At 42.3% G+C, this 23,873-nt stretch overlaps 1 protein-coding gene across 1 annotated transcript; it reads left to right on the plus strand.

The window, feature by feature from the left end:
* Positions 1–455: 455 nt before the first annotated feature.
* Positions 456–23,449, plus strand: LOC309700555 (uncharacterized protein; the record flags this gene model as incomplete). The annotated part of the gene is made up of 21 exons (XM_082524154.1): positions 456–516; positions 1,017–1,177; positions 1,855–1,879; positions 2,269–2,382; positions 2,529–2,666; positions 2,986–3,101; positions 5,852–5,972; positions 6,905–7,510; positions 12,694–13,334; positions 13,436–13,659; positions 14,277–15,038; positions 15,467–15,847; positions 16,012–16,169; positions 18,276–18,436; positions 18,636–18,660; positions 18,836–18,949; positions 19,907–20,038; positions 20,190–20,479; positions 20,773–20,890; positions 21,391–21,578; positions 22,482–23,449. The coding sequence occupies 21 exons, from the start codon at positions 456–458 to the stop codon at positions 22,902–22,904; spliced, it is 4,959 nt and encodes a 1,652-aa protein (XP_082380280.1). The 3' UTR covers positions 22,905–23,449.
* Positions 23,450–23,873: the final 424 nt, after the last annotated feature.

Consider the following 23,873-nt stretch of genomic DNA (forward strand, 5'->3'; position numbering starts at 1 on the left):
TAAGAATCAAAACACATCTTTAAGCAAATATTCTTTATTGGGGAAAGACTTAAATGACCCCTGAAAACCAGGGACAACTCAAGAGGTTTGTTTGGTAGGAGGCGCACCGGAAACCAGAACACGGGACCTGAAATAAATAATGTGTAGAAAACACAGTGTTAAATTTGGTGGATTTCAAAAGAATATTCAAGTGTCAGATTATCACAATTACTGAGACTCTTTGACTCTGAGTTATCTCCACATTTATATTTTTAAAATTGTCAGTGTGTGAGATTCATGAATACTGTAGCCTTAATGGAAATGATTGTATAGAGGGAATGAGATTTCCTCCTAGGTTTTATTTACCGACCGTTAAAGCAGAGCACATGATCAGTGGGCGTGGACTATATAAATATTCCCTGCCCCCTCATCTTGAAAACCCCTGTTTTCTGGCAAACACTCTGAATCTGGTCAACATGCTGCTGAAGGGCTGCTGCATCATCTGGACTCTACTGTGGGGCACCGCTGCTGCTGCAGGTTGGTTCCTTTAGAGAAAATAACAATCAAAAATAACCTCAATTGGGAGCAGTTTTACACATCTTCTAATTCCATCGAGAAACCTAAAATGAAAAGCTTAACTTATGATAAAATCTGAACTTTGTGGATGGTTGAAGAAATGTCACAGACTGGCAGGTAATATATTTTTATGTGTATTTTTTTGTGTTTTTAGAAAAATGCAAAGCAGATGTGTCTAATGTTTCTTTAATTGATTGACAGAAAACAACTGTTTTGCTGGTTTAGTTATTTTCATTTAAGGGTTAAGCTTTTTCAATTTTTACTGGTTAAATGATCACTGTTAGCTCATTATTATTTCTTTCAAAAATTGAATACTTTATTATTAATTCTTACATTTCGTGCTATAAACTTATATTCTCACACATGCAAGTATGTAATTGTTCATACATGACACTCCACTTTGTACATTTAAATGATTTTATTGAAAAAAAACCCTCAATCTTTGCAACCCGCCCTTCCAGTGTTTGTGGAGAAGCATGAGGCCAACTTAGTCCTGCAGCGCTGGCGACGAGCAAATAGCTTGTTTGAGGAGGTAAAACAGGGAAATCTGGAGAGGGAATGCATTGAGGAGATCTGCAGCTATGAAGAGGCTCGGGAGGTGTTTGAGGATGAAGATCAGACGGTCAGACACACTGATGTTTAAAAGAAGTAAAACTAGAAGAAGAAATAGAAGTAAAAAGTCCCTGTGGTGGACCTCCTTAGGCTGTCATACTTTTCTTTTCTTTCCGTCTTCTTCTGTTAACTTTCTCCCCAGCTTTTTTCTTTTTCCCCTTTTCTATCCCCCAGTCCTGTCCCTTGTGGTTGCATTAACCCAAAATAAATTCTAATAAGATATGACTGTCAAGTGGACCATTATCCCATAATGTTAATCAGCATGTCATTTTCTGGCCTTCTGCTAACAGGATACAGGCTAAAATCATTTTGAATTTATAAAACATAAAATTTTAGAAACTAAATTATTCAGCCTTATAATTTTGCCTTAGTTTGAAAACATAAGTGACAACAAAATTCTACAGGTAAACTGACCAAACTGTCAATGATGATTAAAGATGATTATTAAATTAGACCTCTGGCATGTGTTGCATATTAAACAAATCTTTTGCTCCAACTTTATACAACACTCTTTTTCAGAATGGAAATGATCCGCCTGCTGATACTTAGTCAAAATGAGCACAGACGCTACAGAAACCTAAAAAAACTCAAACTGTTGTTTAATACACTACAATGTTTATCACTAATTTACCGATCAAAATAAATAAATAAATAAATATGAAAGTTATTTAATATTTCTTTCTTTAGATGCGGTTTTGGCAGTCATATGATGGTAAGTAACATTTTGATTTTAAATTTGTTTGTGTTACGTACGCACATATGACAGGTGAGACCAAAGTAGAGATGGTTGGCCAAAAATCAAAAACAACATATCAGCACAAACACATCAGATTTCAAGCCAGTGATAGACGACTGATGATTTGGACACATTGGAGTCATTGAGTCGATCGTGAACTCCTTCGAAATCCAAAGTATTCAAGGGTTGAGTGTGAGGCTAGCTGTCTCACAGGGTCATGAAACAGGACAATGATCCCAAGCACATCTCCAAGCCAGTGGACGCAGTGCAGGGAATTTTTCTTTCCACAAAAGTAAATCAAATTTTCTTGCTTTCATTTAATCACTTTGATAAATCTGACATTATCATTATAACTCTTCTGTAAGGTCGTGACCCCTGCCTAATCAACCCATGTCATAATAATGGGACATGCATTAATCTGGGAAATAGCCAAAAATGTCAGTGTCTCGATGGGTTTGAAGGACGATACTGTCAGACAGGTAAGAAATAAGTTGGTTAAAATTAATTTTATATGAAGATTTACAGAAAATTGCTGAATTTAAACCCATATACTTTTATTTCCCTGGTATTTATCCCTAAATAAAAAAACTTTAAAGCTTTAAACAAATGATTTTGATTTTCTCAGTCTTTGAAGATACCCTGAAGTGCCTTTACCTAAACGGGCGCTGTGAGCAGTTCTGTGATGGCTCAGGATCTAGACGTCGATGTTACTGTGCTGATGGATACGTGCTGGGAGACGATGGACGACACTGTGTCCCCAATGGTAGAAATGTTGCAGGACTACCTCCATTAAGAGCTTCAGCTTCATTATTTTTACCCTGATCACGATGTGAAATCCTTTATTGAGCAGCCATCAAATCCTTTTATAATAGATACACTTGACTGATATGATCAAAACTATTCGACCCCAAACTTAATGTCTGTCAATTTAATCGTCTCATTTAAAGGTAGTCACATGATGTCTCATTACGGGAATGACTGATTGATTGCTTCTGAATTTCTTGGGGAAGACGTTAAGTTGATTATCAGTTACTTTACATCTCAGAGGATTAAGTAGTTGTGCGGTTGCATTTGTGTTACAGTGGAGTATCCATGTGGTCGGGTGGCTCCACCAGAAATTGGACAAAACCAGACTGCAGTGATTGCTCCAAGGATGGTGGGGACTTACCACTGTCCCAAAGGAAACTGTCCTTGGCAGGTAAACACTGCTTTATATGAGTGATCAAACTGATTGTTTCATCATGGGTGTTTTCATTGCACCATTCACTCATGAGCCGCATGAGTTTACTTGATGCAATCAAGCCTACAGAGTCTTGCTAATGACCTACTAATTGTGTTCAGATGTGTTACAGTTGGGACATCGGCCCTCGAGGACTGGAGTTTGACACCCATGTCCTAGAGCAGGGGTAGGCAACTCCAGGCCTCGAGGGCCGATGTCCTGGAGGTTTTAGATGTGTCCATGATCCAACACAGCTGATTTAAAGGGCTAAATGACTCCTCAGCATTTCTTGAAGTTCTCTAGAGGCCTGGTAATGAACTAATCATTTGATTCAGGTGTGTTAACCCAGGGTGAGATCTAAAACCTGCAGGACACCGGCACTCGAGGCCTGGAGTTTGACACCCCTGTCCTAGAGGGATTGTCTTCTACGTAGCAGTAACATTGCCAAAATTTGTCAACAATTCAAACATCTTGTGTTAAAGTGGAAATGTCAACTTGACAGTGGACAGTTTGAACTTTTGATGACTATGTTAATGCATAATTCAAGCTTTATACAACTTAAGTAGGCGACTTATCTTCAGTGTTGGGTAAGTTACTTTAAATTAGTAACTTAGTTCCATTACTAGTTACTTCTATCAAAAGTAACTCAGTTACTTCAAGTTACTCGTTACTTTCAGAGTAACTAGTTACTAGGGAAAGTAACTTTGGTTTTACTCAGAATTCTCTTGTTAATGTGTTGCTTCCGTAACTGGATACCCAGCCAGACTGCCAGTCTTCTAGCTTGCTTACTTGCCACAAGTGCACTGTGCCACCTACCAATAGAAAGGAAAAAAATAATGTGCACACTTCCATGAGAGAAATCCCACGCCTGGACCGTCGTTGACCGCCGCATGATTCTAGCCTGCTTTTTACATCCAACACAAAAACTGCAGTCGTGGTGCTTTCGATTGTACTCAGAACTCGGAAATTCTGCCTTCTGAATAGGAAGATGTAGGTAACACCAGACTGCAGATGAGCTGCATACAGGGCTGGACTGGGACAAATAAATCATCCCGGGGAATTTGACTAGAGACCGGCCCACCATTATAGGAAAAATCATAAAGCCTTTGAATGAAAATAAACACTGTTGTGACAGTGATGTACACTGTTCTGATGGTATATATGCATCAATCTATCAATCGTTTGTTGTAAGATTCAGATAATTATTTTTTTAAAAGTGAGACATTGTAAATGAGAATAAGAAAGTATTTCTTTGTGCCCCCCTTTCCCTGTTAATGCCCTACATGCCCCCCTGGCAAAATTTTGCTAGACCCGCCCCTGCACAGTTACCAGCTGTCAGCTACGTAGAAAAAGGATCCTGGTGTTATTTGTCTCTCAGAAACAGTTCATAACTTCCCTTCAACTCATTCATGTCACCTAAAAGGTAAACCTGTTTCTCCATCACCTGTTCAGCTCTGATGATTCAGTAAGGACATCTCCTGGTTTCATCTTCATGTTTCCCTCTCACCACATATCCAAACCGACATCATGACCAGCAGCTTTACAGCTGTGGCTCCAGCAAACATCAGCTGATAGTAGAAATTAATATTAAATAAATTCTAACAACAGCTGATCAAGCTTAAACATGCTGCTGTTGTTTAGCGCGACATCCGCTGGTTTCCTCTTTCTGGCGCAAAGTGGGCGATAAATAAACAAGAGAGAAAAGCCGATCAGCTGATCATTGATCAGTTTCATGATTGAAGTAGAAACAGGAGAGGGAGGGTGAGAGAATGAGAGAAGAAGAGGCAGCTGTGCAGCGTAAACACAGAGTAACTCCAGCTTTGTGTCTTTTTCATTGTAGCTGAAGTCCGGGACAAACTGTTCCTTTTCACCTCAATAAGAAACGCGTAATATTTTCTCTGAATACGAGATGATTCTGTTTTTTACAGGACGGTTGGCAACTCTAATAATTAACTTTATGAACAAAATAAAGTTCAACATCAGTAACATAGCACCACCCAGCTGTATAGAAACTCCATCATGCTAGCTAGCATGCAGTACGAAAAAGTCCGCATAACGAAAATAAACTCCACCTAAACTTGGTTCATATCTGACCCAGAGAGACTGCAGGTCATAACTTCTTACCTGAAGTTCAGTTCACCTGACACTCTCGGACCGGCGGCTGCTTCGGGTCTCTCCTCTTGCCTCCCTTTTCCTTCATCCACCTGCTGGCTTCCACCACTTGCTAATGTTATTGAATCTGTGGAAGCTCCGCGATAGCCACCACACGAAGTAACGAATAACGAGCCTATTTAAATCCCAGTAACGAGTAACGCGTTCCTGGTTTTGGCATAATAACTAGTTACCGTGCTCGTTACCACAATAATAACGTAGTTACTGTAACGCGTTACTTAATAACGCGTTAGTCCCAACACTGCTTATCTTTAAAAACACCCTGTACAGTTTTTGAGAAGAAAATATGTAAATGCTGTAAACATTTCCTCTGTTTATTTCTGCTGTAAACCTGGACAAATTTACATGTTCAGTAGAGACTAACCAAATTTTTGAACCACAGTCAAGTGGGTATGGTAGAAAAGCATAACATAGTTTAAATGATACATTAATGCAATAAATTACAATAATACACAAATGATATATGAAAATAAATATTGTTTTTAGTCTCAGGTTTGATTTTTATCCTGGGAAATAGTTTCTATCTTATAGTTAATGTAACCTTGTTTTTTTATTAGGTTCTGGTTCAGTTAAATGCAAAAGCTCACTGTGGAGGTGTTCTCATCCATCCAAAGTGGGTCATCACTGCTGCACATTGCATCCATGGCCATGACCCCCAAAACCTGACTGTGGTAGCAGGTAAACTCATTTGCATCGCTAACATATCAGACCAGTTTCTAATAAAATGTAAAATTTAAATATCATTAACTTGTTTTAAGTTATCAAATTGGCTTTTAAAGTTATTTGTCACTGCCTTTAATTGCCTGTGACATTATTTCTAAAAGTAAAAATTGATATTGCAATGGCGTTAATGTGCTACTTTGCAAAACATACTTATAAAACTATTTTGCCCCTATTGGGGAAGAAATAGGAAAAACTTGATGCAAAGACTTGCATCAGCTTTAGCTTGCTTCATATAGTGAATCATATAAGGCTTACGTGATGTACTCATGAAAGTGGTCACTTTCTCTTTACTTTCTTATATTGTTTTAGTAAGTATCCAAAACATACAAGTTTCATTATATAATTTTTCAAGGGATCTTATATCTGTTTTCACTCTTGTATGCTTTTCATACAAGTTTCACACAACAGATACAAACTTTGTACGATTTATATATATCTTTTCCATATGGAGTATTTTGATACATTAATTTAACATCTAAATGTTATTCTTTTAAAGTTAGCTTTTACTTTCATTAATTTGTTGAATTGAGATGAAAATATTGGTTACTGTCTTGAAAAATATATTTTTTTAGTTGTTTGTGGTTTTTAGAGTTTTTTATTGTGTACTTTTGTTAATTATTTTAAAAATGATTTGATCTAATAAATCTTGTACGTTAGTTCATAATTTCACTATCAGTTATTTTCTAAAGGGGTTTGCACTCATTTATTTTTTACAATGTGTTTCCCATCATTAAGTTTTGTGGAAATTATTTGGTATGGGTTTTTGTAAAGTTGTTTTTTGATCCTTTTTTTCCTAATATTTTTTTAATTATAGGATTTATTTATTTATTTATTTATTGGTTATTTTGTAAAACTTGGCTTTCTCTAACTCTGGTCTGTGTCACCAGGGGAATATAATTTGGATGTGGAAGAAGGCACAGAACAGGAGATACCTGTTTCTTTGGCAATTGCCCATGATAGTTACGTCTCAGCGACGGGTGACAGTGACATTGCCTTGCTGCAGTTGAGCCATGCTGTCAACTTGAGCCAACACATCATCCCTATCTGCCTGCCCACTAAAGATTTTGCAACGCGGGAGCTGTTGCTACAACGTTACCACACTGTGTCTGGCTGGGGCAAGAGGACAACAGGGGGCAATGGTAAGACTCTAGGTGCCCTGGTTTCCCCTGTCCTCCGCATGATGCCAGTCCCCATCCTCCAGAACTCCATGTGCTCCCTGAGAGCCAAGTTCAACCTCACTGAAAACATGCTGTGCGCCGGATATCTGGAAGGACGCCAGGAGAGTTGCCGTGGAGATGATGGCAGCCCACTGGTGTCGCTGTTTGGCTCCACCCACTTTCTGACTGGTGTGGTTGGCTGGGGACGTGGTTGTGGGGCTGGGTATTTTGCGGTGTATACCAACATGGCCAATTTTGTGGAGTGGGTGGAGAAGACCATGAAAAATCCACCATCGTCACCGTCACATTCTCTCATAATGGTGGAACAGAAAAGAAATTAGGAGATTTATTTTTCTTTGTTGTTTATTTCTTTTCTGAAAAATTTGAAACGTTATCACTAAAATGCTTTCATTGATCTTCCTGGTCTTGTCTGGTTTGTTTGGCTGAAATGTTAAAAGTGAAGTATTTCCATATGGTTTTCTTGAAAATGTTAAAAAATGGAGAGAAGCAGAATAAATGTTACTGTCAAAGAACTCTGTGGCTCATCTTTGTGGGTAATATAAACTCTTAACATGCCTTTCTGTTATCATGTGTCCACCTTCTCCAGCTGCATTCCAGATGATCATGGTATTGTGTTTTAAAAGCCCTTTAATCCCAGTAATAACTGAACATTTGTTTTTCTAAGCTGCAGAGTCAATACACGTTAGTTTGGACTGTGGACATCCAATACTCGCCCCACTAAGAGCGCTGAGCTGATTGGCTGCCATTCAACAACCTCCGCACTGAGTCAGAGTTTTAAAAGAAATCTCCTCATTTACTGTACCCCATCTAAAAGTGAGGTGAAACAAATTCTTCAGGCCTGAGTGTGTGAGGAAGCTGCACAAACTTTTACAAAAGTGTAATAAGTGTCTTGTTTTTCATGATTTAATGTCTAAAACTTAATTTCCTTGCATACTGCTGCCAGGTTCTGGATTTATCTGTTGATGGGTTTTCTACTAGGCTCTGACCATAGACACGGTGCCCTCCGAGTTCCTATTAGAGTCAAACCTTGTTTATAAATGTGGTTCACATGTGAGCTAGATATTAAAGATATCCAGAGAAGCCAATAATGCAGCTTTGAGCTCATCCTTTGGAAAATATCTTTAACTTCTCAAACACTCAAAACCAGACTAAGCTACCAACCTTACTTGCTGACAATTGCTTATTAAAGGTTAATCATAGTGAACTGGGCAGATGAGTTATGCAAATACAGACAAGATATTTTGTGCCTTTTATTAAAATTTTGTCTTTCATACTATTCAGTGTTCCCTGTTGACTGCAAGGAATTTAATGATCCAGACTGTTGATGATTACGACAAAATAAACCTGCATTTTTTCTAATGACCAGCAGTAAACAACCCCTCAGGTTCTGACAGTATGGAAGTCTATAAGAACACAAGAACACGAGCCTGCGGATCACTTATCTTCTGAGCTCAGTGTGCACTTTCCTGTTGAGTTTATGGTATTGGTCTCTAGTTTCGTGACTTTCTGAATGAAGGATTTACCAGCATGGCTACCTTGTGGCTGACAACTTGCTTCCCTATGAATCCCCTTATGTTTTATAAATCCTTGGTTAAATCTACAACATAGTTTTACACCTCACGTAGTTGCTTATACTTGCTCTTACCAGAAATGTAACTACACATAGTAGGGGAACAGAGCTCAACAGCTGCAACAGATACTACTTTACTTCCAGAGTATAATGATTAGCATGACAGCTCACAGTTCACCAGCTTCTCTTGTTTTTATCTCTGACAATCTGTTGGTTCTCTTGTCTTCTCTCCTTTCTGTGTTTCATGAAAAGCAGCACGTGCAGCTTGACTGTCTCATTTTGCAATAGATAAACAACCACTTCACCCATTGGGACAGGAGTCCACACAATACTCCAAATTTTTTTTGGCTTACTCCAAAGAAACAGCATTTTGGTGTTGGTGTACAGATGTGGATATAGTCTTAAAGCTGGGTCTTTATGAGACCTCCTGTTGTGTCCTCTATGACGTGCACTGATCCAGTCTTTTATGTTGTCAAAAAAGCTTCAACTTTTTAATACTGGATTTTGGAAGACCTTTGGATGTAGACAGCACCACCCGAGCAGCTGTTCTGATGATGCCATTGCCTTTTTCTGTATTTCATATATCCATGACGGTCAGTACAGCAAGGGTTAAGGTTCAAGTCTAAGGAGCTTGCAAAGAAAAGTGTCTGGACTTTAAGTTGCTTGAAGACATCTCACCTCTCATCCGAGAAGCTTCTTCAGGATGAGAGGTGAAATGTCTTCAAGCAACTTAAAGAAGTCCAGACACTTTTCTTTGCAAGCTCCTTAGACTATGATGACCTGGATGAATGAGAACCTTCACAGACGGTTAAGGTTCAACAGACTAAAACCTTTGACCTGGCCTGATCCTGTTCACAGCAAAGTCTTTTTCAACCATGTTGGTGCTTGACTTGACTGGTACTTTTTTTTTTTTTTGCTCAATTTGAGTACTCAAAGCACTTTGTTACTGCTACATTCACACAATTGCTTTTTACTATGCCTAAGGACTGAAATTCATGCATTCACACTCTGATGGATGGGGTCTGATGGATCTGGGGCCAACTGGGGTTAAGTATCTTGCTAAGGATGTGTTGACATACAGTTTGGAGATCAAGCCACAAACCAAAGCACTAAATTATAAAGTACTCACATGTGAAACTTTGGTGCTCCTTATATGTTTATTTATTATAGGCACAGCAACTCCACTTACTACAGACTATGCAGCTGACAATGACTCCTTCCTGCCCATCTATTTGCTTCCAGTAGTTAGCCAATTAGAGGAAAGCGCACATGTAGTGAGGATAATGATAGCTTTGTGTTATCCATTATGTATTATCTAGTCCCATAAAAAACATACAAAACTGGGCATAAGCATAACAGGAGCTCTTTAAAATCTGATTGGCTGTGTCATGATAAATTTCATGCTGGAAGTCATACTAAACATTCTTTGGCGTGGTTGCCAGAGGGGCAACCTCCATGATTGGAGGATTTTACTTTCAGCAGTGCTATCTGGGACTTGCAGTTCTCCCTTGAAGTTTTGATGACTCAGTTAAAACCCAACTAGCCCAATCAGTCAGTTTAAACACTCCGTCCCCCTCCCTCTCCATAGAGGTCGTTACCCTCTACACCTCCCCTCCTCTCGGCTATCTTATCTCTACATTCAGACTCCATTACTCCACTCAACACAGAGGGTTTTCCAGGCTGATCTCATAAACATCTAGGACCATGTTCTGGTGTATACGTCTGTCCCTGGGACTCCTGTTCTTTCATCTGGCTGCTGCTCATGGTATGTTTATAAAACTGTATGTTTAGCTTTTAACAATGACACATCATAGAAGTGGGGAAGAATATGGTGTTTAAGCTGAGAGAGAAAGAAATACCACTATGTTGAATGCATTGGGTTTTTTAGAGGGGGTGTTGTGGGTGAGGGTGATTGACAGATGGCAGGTGACACGTGACCCCACCCCGTGTGTTTGGTGTGTTGTGTGTGATGTCAGCATGACAGCAGCATGCATGCCACACGGGAAATACTCTACTAAATCATCATAATTTTCTTTATCATTGAAAATGGACTTTTGAACAATAATTGTATAAATAACAATATAAAAACTTCTGATTTATTTGTGAAAATACTAAATAAAGCAAAAACAAAAAAGAAAGGGTAAGAAGATGCCTATACGGAACCTGCACATAGCCACTATGACATCACTTATTGGTTTCTGGACATTTTGCTGCAGCACAAGCATTTTAGCTGTTATGCTAGTTTGTTGTTATGCCAGTATGGTTAATTACCATATTTGTACCATTTTACTGCTTCTTTACACCACATTTAAGATATGTGTTTATCTGGTCTTTAGGGTTTTGAAGACTAGCTGTATATAAAAGATAAATATAGCTTCTATCACATAAATGGATTGAAGTTCACTTTTAAAGTTTTGACTTTTTGGTATTATGGTCTAAGGAGCCTGGAAAGAAAAGTGTCTGGACTTCTTTAAGTTGCTACAAGACGTTTTGCCTCTCATCCTGAAGAAGCTTCTTCAGTTCTAGGGTCAAATGGTGGAGAATCCCAGATTTAAGCCCTTTCGCAGTGTCCCCCAAGAGGGACAATGGACCTCCTAATGATCCTAATCACACGAGCCAAGGTGTGAAAACGGGTGTGGGTCACAATCAGCCAAGATTTCAGGTGAGCTCATTGGGAAACCTGGCCCCACCCTATGATGTGATTTCCTGAGGTCAGATGACCCAGGTTGTGAGTGGGCGTTAAGGCGTCTGGGAAGGGATCTCAAGACTGGATTATAAATGGCAGACAGTTGGTGTCGTAAGCCACCACCTCTGTTCAAAGATGGTCTTTCACAGTGGACATAGATGGCTTTGTTCACTTAGCGGTCCATCTGCATCTAAAAGACAAAGGTCGCTCATTTGAGGATGCCAATGTTCACATTTTGGACAGAGAAGACAGATGGTTTGAAAGATGGGATCTGCTAGGAGCTGCTGCCATTCCCTTTCGAGGCCTTCCCCAAACTACAGCACAATTCACATCCAGGCAGTTCACCTTTATCTACTAAAACGCTGTCAAACCTAAAATGAGGATGTGAGCCCAGCTGGTGAATGTGTGTTTGTCAACAGGAGGTACAAAGCAGTTCCCTGCATAACCATTGCAGCAGTTTAGTCCAAAATGCCTCTTTAAACTCATTCCCGTCGCATGTAGGACTCTGCCAGGCAAACCCTTTGTCAATGATTATATTTGTAGTTTTAATGGAAAGAATTTGTGGGTTTAGTCGGGTGGCGGTAAACTTCCATTTTGTTGGTCTCAGAATCTCATCTCTGCTTTTGCAGCCTATGTTGGCTTCATCAGGTGGTTTTCAGTTGATTGTGAAGCAGCGGGTATGTGTCAGGGCTCTGTGTGCGGGGAGGTGGAGATGTGGATCCAAGTGCAGGACTCTGAGACGGAAATATAACTGAAAACCACAGCTTTATTGCTGGCACCAACAAAACAGAAATCAAACATGAAAACACTAACTGGAACACACAGGCAGGGTCTGAGGGTACAAAACGACACAGAGCATGGGAAAACACAGGGCTTATGTACACAGGGTAGTAATGAGGGAATGGGCAACAGGAGGGAGACACAGCTGGGAGAGATCAGGGCTAACGAGACAGGGGGAAACAAAGCTGCACACACTAACCTAAGACAAAGACTTTCACAATAAAACAGGAAACATGAAACACTACTAAAAGACACGGACAGAAAATACATGAAACTGTGGTGGACCACTAGAGGGCTCCACTCACACCCAGTGTATAGGAAGTGTGTTCCTGTGTTTTGTGGCGCGATATGCGCAGTTGATGTTGGAGACAAATAAAGAAGGAGTGAGAACTGAGAGCTCTGTGTCGTTGATGCTTACCTCCACATTGGTGACCCCTGACTCGAGCATGCAACGGGCCGTAGATAACGCAGACTCCGCTATGGATGCATCAGCGGCCGCCGGACCTCCGCCTCCTGTTGCAGCTACGTTCGCTGTGGCGCTGAAACTGCTGGACTTTTGGCTCCATGACCCCCCGTCATGGTTTGTACATGTGGAGGTTCAGTTCGCCCTTCGCGGCATCTCGGCTGACGACACGAAGTATCACCATGTGGTGGCCTCGCTCGACCCGCTGGCCACCCGTCGCGCGATGGCGCTCCTCCGGGACCCACCCGCCCAAGGGAAATACGCCGCCCTCAAAGACCCGCTTCTTCGGCGCTATGCCCTCTCCGACGCCGAACGAGCCGAAAAGCTCCTCAACCTGTCAGGCTTGGGTGGTGTTACCGCGCTCGAGCTCATGGAGAACATGCTATCGTTGCTCGGGCCGGATGACAGTGGTTTCCTCTTCGTGCACCTCTTCCTCCGCCAACTACCGGCCGCCGTGAGAGCTGTCCTCACGAACTCTCCGCTTCTGCCTGCGAAGGATTATCGCTCCCTGGCTGAAGAAGCGGATCGCATTCTCCTGGCTAGCCGCACTTTCGACGTTCACGCCCTGGCTACGGACACGCCAGCGGCACCTTCCACGCCTCCACCTGCCTCCCCCGGAGCATCCGCCCCCTTGCTGACGGCAGGGATTGCTACACGCCGGCACCGCGGAAAGAGCATCTGTTTCTACCATCAGCATTTTGGCGACAGAGCGCGTCGCTGCCTGCCGCCTTGCGCTTTCAGGGCCCAGGGAAATGGACCCGCCAGCGCGCCGTAGCAGCCGCGACCGCTGGCAATACAGAAAGGCTGCTCTTCATAGAGGACTCGCGCTCCGGGAGACGTTTTCTCGTGGACTCCGGCTCCCAGAAGAGCCTCCTTCCCCCTACCGCTGCCGACGGACTAGCAGCGAACTGTGGGCCGCAGCTCATTGCAGCTAATGGCTCTCCCATCAAAACGTTTGGGGAAAGGTTGGTGACTGTTTGTCTTCATGGCCGGGATTTCCAGTGGAACTTTGTTGTTGCCGCTAGCTCTGTACCTATTTGGGGTGCTGATTTCCTGTGTGCTCATGGACTACTTGTCGATGTTGCTAACAGGCGTTTAATCGATGCTCTCTCGTTTTCTTCGCTACCCTGTTTTACTCGGGCCGCTGAGCCCCTGATTCGGGCTAATGTAGTGACCTCCAGGGATGCTTTTCAGCGTTTGCTTTTAGAGTTCCCATCGCTGTCTGTCCCTAATTTCTCTAGCACGGTAACGAAGCATGGGGTTGAGCATTATATTCCCACGGTCGGGCCCCCGGTGTTCGCGCGCGCGCCGCCTCAACCCCGCGAAACTGTCCGTCGCTCGGGAAGAGTTTGCAGCCATGGAGCGCCTTGGCATTGTACAGCGTTCGAACAGTGCATGGGCCTCTCCGCTTCACATGGTGCCCAAATCGGACGGTCGTTGGCGGCCATGCGGAGATTTCCGCCGTTTAAATAATGCCACGGAGAATGACCGTTATCCCATCCCCCACATTCAGGATTTTTTTGCCATTCTCGCCGGAACGTCGATTTTTTCTAAAATTGACTTGGTGCGGGGGTATCACCAGGTTCCCGTTCGGCTTGTTCGAGTTTTTGCGCATGCCGTTTGGCCTGAAAGGTGCCGCCCAGACCTTTCAGCGGCTGATGGACTCCGTTTTGCGTGGGCTGCTGTTCGTTTTTGTTTATCTGGACGATATATTGGTGGCCAGCTGCTCAGCGAGCCAGCACGAGTCCCATCTGCGCCAGGTTTTCCAGCGTTTGGCAGCGCACGGCCTGATCATCAACCCTTCCAAGTGCCAGTTTGGGTTGCCTGTTCTGGATTTCCTCGGGCACCGCATTTCCGCTGAAGGTGTGGTTCCGTTGCCCGACAGAGTCCAGGCCGTTTCGGCTTTCCCGCGTCCCACGTCGGTTAAAGCGTTGCAGGAGTTCTTGGGGATGATAAATTTTTACAACCGCTTTCTCCCCAGAGCTGCCCACCTGCTACAGCCACTCTATGCTGCCTTAAAAGGTAAAACAGCCAAAGATCCGGTTGACTGGCTGCCAGAACGCGTCCGTGCGTTTTCCGCAGCCAAGTCTGCGCTGGCTGACGCCGCCCTGCTGGCCCACCCGCTTCCGTCGGCGGAAATCGCGTTGACCACCGACGCCTCTGACGTGGCAGTGGGTGGGGTGTTGGAACAGCGGGTTTCAGGTCTCTGGCAACCGCTTGCCTTTTTCAGTCGTACGCTCCGGGATGCTGAACACAAGTACAGTGTTTTTGACAGGGAGTTGCTGGCCCTGCACCTCGCGACACGACATTTTCGTTTTTTCCTCGAGGGTCGCAACTTTACTGCGTACGTTGACCACAAACCTTTGACGTTTGCGATGTCCAAGGTCTCTGACCCATGAAGCGCACGCCAGCAGCGCCAGTTGGCGGCCATTTCTGAGTTTACCACAGACATTCAGCATGTGGCTGGTAAGTCCAATCACGTCGCTGACTGTCTCTCACACATGTTGGTTTCTCCGGTGTATGTCGGCATCGGTATGTCGGCCGCCCCCGCCTGGTGGTTCCCCTTTTGTGGCGTCGTCGTGGTTTTGACTCGGTGCATGCCCTCTCTCATCCCGGCGTCCGGGCCTCGGTCAAGCTGGTCAGCGCCAGGTTTGTTTGGCCGGGCCTTCGCAAGACGGTGAAAGGATGGGCGGCGGTTTGTGTCCCATGCCAACGCTCAAAAATCCACCGGCACACACAGGCACCCCTCGAACCTTTCCGTGTCCCGGGTAGGCGTTTCGATCACGTTCATGTGGACCTGGGTGGTCCCTTGCCGCAGTTACAGGGTTTCACGCACCTTTTGACTGTGGTGGACCGCACAACCAGGTGGCCGGAGGTGGTACCCCTGGCGTCCACGGCAGCGGCGACGGTGGCCAGGGCATTTTTGTCAACGTGGGTTTCACGTTTCGGCCCCCCTGCTGACATTACCTCGGACAGGGGCCCCCAGTCTGTTTCCGAGCTTTGGTCTGCTATGGCTGACAGCCTGGGAGTCAAGGTCCACCGCACCACAGCATACCACCCCCAAGCTAATGGGATGTGCGAACGGTTTCACCGGTCACTTAAGGCCGCGCTCCGTGCTTCCTTAACAAGTGGCGACTGGGTCGACCATCTTCCGTGGGTTTTGCTGGGTTTTGCTGGGATTGCGTTAAAGAAGAACTCGGGGCTTCCCCAGCTGAACTGGTCCTCGGCCAGCCTCTCCGGGTCCCCGGGGAATTCTTACCTGAGAGCCCCCCCCCCCCATGTTTCGATACCTCTTTGTTGCCTTTTCACCCCCCAAGAGACTCATTTCCTGTTCCTGGTCCTGTGCACCACTGCCTGCCTGACACTTTTGTTCCGAGTTCATTGGACTCTGCTCGTTTCGTTTTCGTCGGGCACGATGCCCATAGGACTCCGCTGCGTCCACCATATGACGGGCCATACAGGGTTCTTAAACCAGGCAACAAACATTTCATTTTGGACTTTGGCGGTCGGCAGGAAGTTGTCTCTGTTGACAGACTTAAGCTTGCACGTTTTGCAAGAGGATCAGGTGGTCCCGGCCCAGGCCCCTCGCCGCGGCCGCCCACCTGCCACCGGGCTGATGGATTCTGTTTTTTTCCCCAGGAGCGACCCAAAATCAACGGAGTCCGAGTCGTCTGCAGGTTTTTCTGACCGCCAGTGCCAGCCTCGCTCCCGGGCTGGGTTGCCCTCTGTCAGTTCCCCACCCCCCCAGTTCAGCCGTTCCGGCCGTTTGCTTAAGCCCCGGGTCCTGGACTAGTTCTGCTGGGTGTTCGGGGGGGCATGTGTGGTGGACCACTAGAGGGCTCCACTCACACCCAGTGTATAGGAAGTGTGTTCCTGTGTTTTGTGGCGCGATATGCGCAGTTGATGTTGGAGGCGAATAAAGAAGGAGTGAGAACTGAGAGCTCTGTGTCGTTGATGCTTACCTCCACAAAACCACAATTCCTAAAACATGGATAAACAGAAACATGAAACTCTAATAATAAACATCATCACAACAAGAGAATGAGAAAACAATCCAAAACACCAAGATAACTGAAACACAAAGTACCAGAGAAACAAAGAATAATCCATGATGCAAAAGTAAACCAAAACATAATAAACTCAATTGCTGGGTCCAACGGACCCAGAACCGTGACAGTATGAGAATCAGCACTTCCACATCTGAAGCCATAGTCCTCTGCAATGAAAGGTTGGAGTGTCACATGTGAGGGGAGGAGACATTGACCCTGCACCACACTGGTCCATCAGTGAGAGAGAGCAATTTACCAGCAGCCTACTTCCCAACCTCATCTATGGCCACTAGCACTGGGTAATGGCCAACAGATCACAGTTGCAGAAATTAGTTTTCTCCAAAGAGTGGCTGTGCTCAGCCTTAGCCATAGGGTAAGAAATTCAGTCATTTGGCAGGTCTCAAATTACAGATGGTAATCCTCCACATCAGAAGGAGTCAGCTGAGGGTGAGGTGTTCTGGGTGTGTTCTACTGGGAAACAGTACATGAATGCCTATGAATGCCTTTGTGCTCCAGAGTTTCCAGAGTTTCAGCTATTTAGATAGATAGCTATATAGCTTCAGCTATAGATAATCCGTAGAAAATAGACAATGGAAATGGTATAAGAACCATTAAGACACAGCAAGTCATATTATCTGTTAGGTCAGACCTAGTCAGATTAACAGTATTTTGTCTCTATCTGTCATTCTGCAATTCATCCCATGTAAACAATAACGTGGCGCACAGCATGACGTGAAAAAAGGCACATACCTTTGACGTTGCAACGAACTCTGTATTCCAAGGAGTTTTAAAAAAATCTCAGTTTTCGGTGATTTGAAACGCCGTTGACGAAACAACTGCGTTTTCAAAAATACTCGTGCAGCTGCGGACATAGCGTAAAAGAGAGTAGTTTATTTTATTACTACCTGCAATTTATTGCAGATTACTTGTATTTGCTTAATTGTTTACTAAATGTTTGAGCTGTGAAATAAACCGCAATGGAGCAAAGTATGGGTGTGTGTGTGGTTGGAGGATGTGTTTGTGCATGCTTGTGTGTGCGCGTGCGAGGGGGGGGCGCGAACATTTTTTTTGTAAAACAAAGGGGGGCCGAACAAAAAGAGGTTGGGAACCACTGTGTTAGGTAATTACATTAAGAATATTCCAGAAGGGGCGGGCTGCCCATAGACATGAATGTGAGTGCGAATGGTTGTCTGTCTCTCTGTGTTTGCCCTGCAACAGACTGTCAGTGTCTTTTTTATGTTAACATGTTAAACTTAAGGAAGTGTGCAGCTGTTATGAAGGGCAAAATTAGCTATAGAAAGGAGTTATTTGTATCAGACTGTAAATATGTTATTTTAACTGTAAAGATGGACATTTTAACATGGGTGTCTATGGGGACTCATTCACTTTAGGAGCCAGCCTCAAGTGGACATTAGAAGAAGTGTTTCTGGCACTTCAAGTGTTGCTTCATGACTTTTTCAAAATGCACTAAAACGAAATCATTAAATTAAATACCGATGTTTAATTTAATGTTTTACATTTTTTTTTCTCAGTCTTCTTAGACAGCCAAGTGGCCAATCAAGTGCTGAATCGAAGGATACGAGCTAACAGCATTTTTGAGGAGTGGAAAAAAGGCAACATGGAAAGAGAATGTGTGGAGGAGCGCTGTAGCTGGGAAGAGGCGCGAGAGATATTTGAAGACAAAGAAAAAACTGTATTAACCTTTATTTTAATACATTTAAATTTGCACTCAAACATTACAAAATTTTAGGAAATATTAGAAAAGATTATTGTAAATATTAGGAATCATATGTCTAAATTATGGTATTTTCCATTATTAACTATTATTTAGTGATGGAAAATCTGGCTTTTAGATCTTTTGAGCAATTTAATTTTCTTTTGTGTTTTTTCAGGATGAATTCTGGGCCAAGTATATTGGTAAGTTTTTGTATTAAAATCTTAGAAATGCTGAAACTTTACAAATAATACCCTGAAAGGACATTAGAATATATGTACAATTACCAACTGAAAGAGGACAGCTGCTAAAATGTAACCTTGTACTTTGACCACTACAGTCAAACACTTGCTTCAATCTGCTGTTCATGTCCCACAGATGGAGATGCATGTATATCATCACCCTGTGTTAATGGCGGCCAATGCAAAGATGGAATTGGCAGCTACGCTTGCTACTGCCAAGAAGGGTACAAGGGCTTCAACTGTGAAATTGGTGAAGAACTTCAAATTTCACTTACTGCCTTTCAGAAAAACATATTAACTTATTCTGGTCAATAATACAATCTTGTAGATATACTGTAAGGTTAGTAATGGTTAAGTTTTGGTCAAGTTTTGCTAATGTTTGAAAGCTCCCATCCATTTTCAGTATCTTATCTGAAAAAAACTATTGCCACAAAAAGGGAAAACTGCTCATTTCAGAAGGAGTTTTCTAACCTTTCTGGAGGTTATATTACTTCAGTATAGATAGCAGTGAGGACAAAAACATGGCTGGCTGAGCCTCCTCTCGCTAGTTTTCCTGGGATAGCCTGACCTTTCTTGAGGTAGGATGGTAAACAATAGTAAAAATCTGCAGAAGAAAAGGAACCAAAGACCCTGTTACAACATGAGCTGTTTCATGGACGCAGGGTTCCTGTGGCCACTTTCTGCATTGTCAGCATGTTTTGGGTCATTGTTATTGTGGACCCATCCATAACAACTTTTCTGTGTTCTGGCTGATGAAAGGAGGTGCTGAAAAAGGGAGGAACACCCACTCTGGGTAAGGGATAAGTTACTGCCCTAAGTGGAGGATTTCAAGTATCTTCTTGTTCACAAGTGAGGGGAGTGAGAAACTGACACAGATTTAGGCAGCGTCAACAGTGATGCGGATGCCATACTTTTCTATTTTGGTGAAGATCATAAAAGCCAAACTCTCGATTTCATGGTCATTCTATGTTCCTACCCTTACATAGGATCACAGACTTTGGGTAGATGAACATTCTGTATGAAGGGATAGATATGAATATAACCAGGATACTGGCAGTTTGGCAATTGTTCAGATGTTAAGCATAATCTCAACCATTCCAAATTGTAAACCATGCACATCTGTGACGATGTAAAAGTTTTTTCAGAAACCTACTTTGTTTTTTTAACAGTGGCACCATCTATCTTAACTGTGTCTGTGTCTTTGCAGTTATTCCTCAGCTCTGTGAGGACAAAAATGGTGGTTGTGAACATTTCTGCGATGTGATACAGAGAAGAATTCATTGCTTCTGTGCTGATGGATACTTCCTGGCATCAGATGACAAATCCTGCCACTCCAACGGTGAGAGAGGCTTAAGAATGTGAATAGTCTTTTACTCAGATGGCAGAACAGTAAAAGAGCACCTAGATCACAGATCAGACTTTGGAAACCATAATGTTGAAATCTTCTGGTCCCAAAACTCAACCTCTCATTACCATACAAACTCTTTCAGAAACGTACAAATGTGGTGCCATCAGCAGCAAAGCCGTTCGGACTGTTTTCTGGTATGAGAGGAAAAACATAACAGAGGGGAACATAACTAAGTTTAACAGCACCGGCAACATCAACTTAACAACACAGCCTTATGTCCAGGATGCTGGTCCAATGTCCTCAGTGTCTGAGAACAAAAGCCAAAACGTGGCACATTATCCTAATTTGGAAAAGATGATTCAGTCTGAAATGGCGAAAATGACTCGTATTGTCAACGGGGAGGACTGTCCACCAGGACAATGCCCATGGCAGGTAGAGACTCTTTCACAAAACGTTTTGGGATTATAATTTAAGAACTTACCTGCCAGATACAGTTTCTGTTTCAGTAAAAAGTAACCCTAACCCATACTATCACCTTCAATCGATCACATGATTCCCTCAGGGTAAACATCTAGAAGGCATTATCAATACTCAGCTGACACCTAAGAGTTCATAGCATTAAACTTCATTTTCACATGTCTTAGACCTCTGCACAGGTTTTATATCGTCAATTCAAATGTTTTTTTCATTTTTGGGGGGGTGGGTGGCTGTTTTTGTCCTCATAGGCTCTCCTTGTGAATGAAGATAATATTGGGTTTTGTGGAGGAACAATACTCAATCAATACATCATCCTGACTGCTGCCCACTGCATGAACCAGTCACGTTACTTCAACGTGAGGCTCGGTAGGTTTGATGAATCAATTGTATAATTCTAGTTCATCACATTAAGGTAATAATGTCTTTATGCCTATTAAGAAGTAATAAATCTAATTTATGATCTTTAACTTAACTTTATGGTCCATATGACATATTTTTCAATTGTATATTTAATATGATAAATTTTATAACAGATTTTAATGTGGGTATTTTTTTCAAAGTATGAGATATGGTACAGATATACCCTTTTGTCAACTTCTGTAAAAAAGAAATAATGATCACTTACAATTTTTTAATATAGAACATTACCAATGCTGAGGTTATTATGTGCATTTTTTAAGTTGGTAGAAATAGTGCAGTTTAGAACTTTTTGTTGGTTACGCACAGGTTTTAGGCCATGTCCCTTATCGGGACGTGATTAACAGTGTTCTGTTTTCAAAGCGCTTTGTATGCTGTAAAAAAAATTTAATTACTATGATTTTTCATTAAAACATCGCTGAACATCTTTGCTTTTTCTCTGCACTCAGGTGAATTTGACAGGTTGGTAAATGAGGGCACTGAAGCTGACCATATTGTGGACACGATCCTCACCCACAGAGGGTACAAGGCAGACACCTACCACAATGACATTGCACTCATCAAATTAACCACACCCATCAAATTCAGCAGGTTCATTGTGCCAGCCTGCATTCCTGAGCAAGAATTTGCTGAAAAGGTGAATTTTTAAAATCATATCATACTATACCATTACATATCACTTTTATTTATACATAACAGGCCTGACCAAAGTGTTGTAACACCAAACATAAAAGAGAGCATAGAGACGTAGACAACAAGGTGGGACAGATGGATGTAGCAGCTGATATAGATAAAATGGGGGTGCAATCATTAAGAGACTTGGATTTGTAAATGAACTGGAAGTCCGTGAACTGAAGGTGAAATTGGACTGACATAATGTTGCTTGCAGCAGATAAAAAGCGAGCTGCAGCATTTTGCATCAGCTGTAGGTGAGCAACGAGTCCTGGGTGATTAAGACAAGGTGTTATAAAAGCAAAGTTACGTTTGGACAAAGGAGGCTTAATTTTTAACCACAGCTAGAACTGGAAAAAACAGGGTTTTACCACTCTGTTCACATGAGAATTGAGCTTTAGAGAATCCATCACACCTAGATTAATAATAGATTTCTCATATGAGGCCAAAGAGGATGCAGATACTGCTGCTGGTGCCACATGAGTTTTATTTTGTTTCTCACTAAAATTCTGAGAATCCCCTGATGTCAATAATGCAAAATGTAATGGAAAATCTAATTTTGAGGTGACGGTGCAATTAGTAAAAGCAAAAAGTTTTATCTTGCTTAATAAACTTTTTCCTATTACTTCAGACGATTGATAAACAACTAGATTTTATACTTGAACAGAGAAGCTTATAAAAAGGTTTGGTTGAGCAAAACATTTGTGTATGCAGCCTTAATCTTTAGTTCATATTTTTTTTTAAAAGAAAGAAAAAAGAAAGAAAGAAACATAAAGAAAAGAAAAAACAACCAAAAAGGAATTTACCAAATTTGTTTGATTATGTGACGTTTATATGACAATCATACATGGATTACCTCTATTGTCAGGTCCTGATGCAGCAGCCGGATGGCATGGTTAGCGGTTTTGGACGTCTCGGCGAGGGTCGGGAGCCATCCAGCATCTTGCAGCGCCTATCTGTACCTTATGTGGACCGTCGAACCTGCATCGAATCCACTCCTTTACGTATCTCGCAGCGTATGTTTTGTGCTGGTTATGACACAATAGCCAAGGATGCCTGCCAAGGTGACAGTGGCGGGCCTCATGTCACACGTTACCGTGACACCTACTTTGTCACTGGCGTCGTGAGCTGGGGTGAAGGCTGTGCACGCAAGGGCAAGTATGGTGTTTACACCCAGGTGTCCAAGTACATTCAATGGATCCGTGATGGTATGAAGACGCTGATCCAAAAAAACAAGACCGGCAGCAGGATGAAGAGGAACCATGCCCAAATAACAAGGCTTTATCTGTAAAACATCTGTCAACATCCACTGAGCAGAGATCGGCCAGACTTTGCACCACTCATGTAATCACTAATGAACAGTCAGAGAAACCTATTCATCCTAGTGCTGCAAAGAGCTGCAAATCCTACCTGTGACGAACAGAATTAGAGTCAGTAATTATTTGGGGGTTCCTCAGGGTACTACTCTTGGTCCTTTATATTTTTAATTTTATTTTATGTAACATTAATTTTGTATTAATGTTTATTTTTCCAGGGCAATCATCTGACATCATATTTCTGAACAATTCAAGTCCATCATTTCCTCTGGGCTCTGATTTTGGTCTTAATTTCCACTTTAGATGTTTCGTGTTCTGGTTGGTTCACTGATTCTTCTGTAAGTCTTTCTCATGAGATTGTTTCCATCAAAGATGTATACTATCTCAAACAGGATACATCCTCTGAAATTTGATTGAATACATTTTTTTTTAGTATAATTACATTTTTTTTTAAACAGAATGCATTTCATAATCTCAGCAATTCAATTTTTTTTCCATGTATGCTTCATGAGTCACTGATAGAAACAAGCTTTTAAACTGAACATGAAGCAAATAAAAGCAAACTATAAGAACATGTTGAAGCCTGATGTCATTTAATGATAAGTATAGCTTGTATTTATAATAGTAATTCAAAAGGTGGAAGAATCTCCAGTGACAGTTTGGAAAAAAGTTGTTTTACAAAATTGTGTTTTTGCTCAAGAAAATGTAAAATTTGTGGCACAATGGTTTTAAAGAACCATCTTATTACTTGATCTGGATAAACTCAATGTTATGTAAAAATGTCAGTGATGAAATCTATCCTTGTTTACCTCAAACAAACAAACATGGAGACCTTCTGCTTGTTTTGCTTGTTTTTAAAGGAAAGGCCAGAGTCCACTTCAAGAACAGAGCGTTTACGGGAAACTGCGTGGTCTTTTAACTCTTTAGAGAATCATGTGAATAAA

This window comes from Aulonocara stuartgranti (genome assembly GCF_965226115.1).
Source record: "Aulonocara stuartgranti genome assembly, chromosome: 23".
In the NCBI taxonomy this organism is placed as follows: Eukaryota; Metazoa; Chordata; class Actinopteri; order Cichliformes; family Cichlidae; genus Aulonocara; species Aulonocara stuartgranti.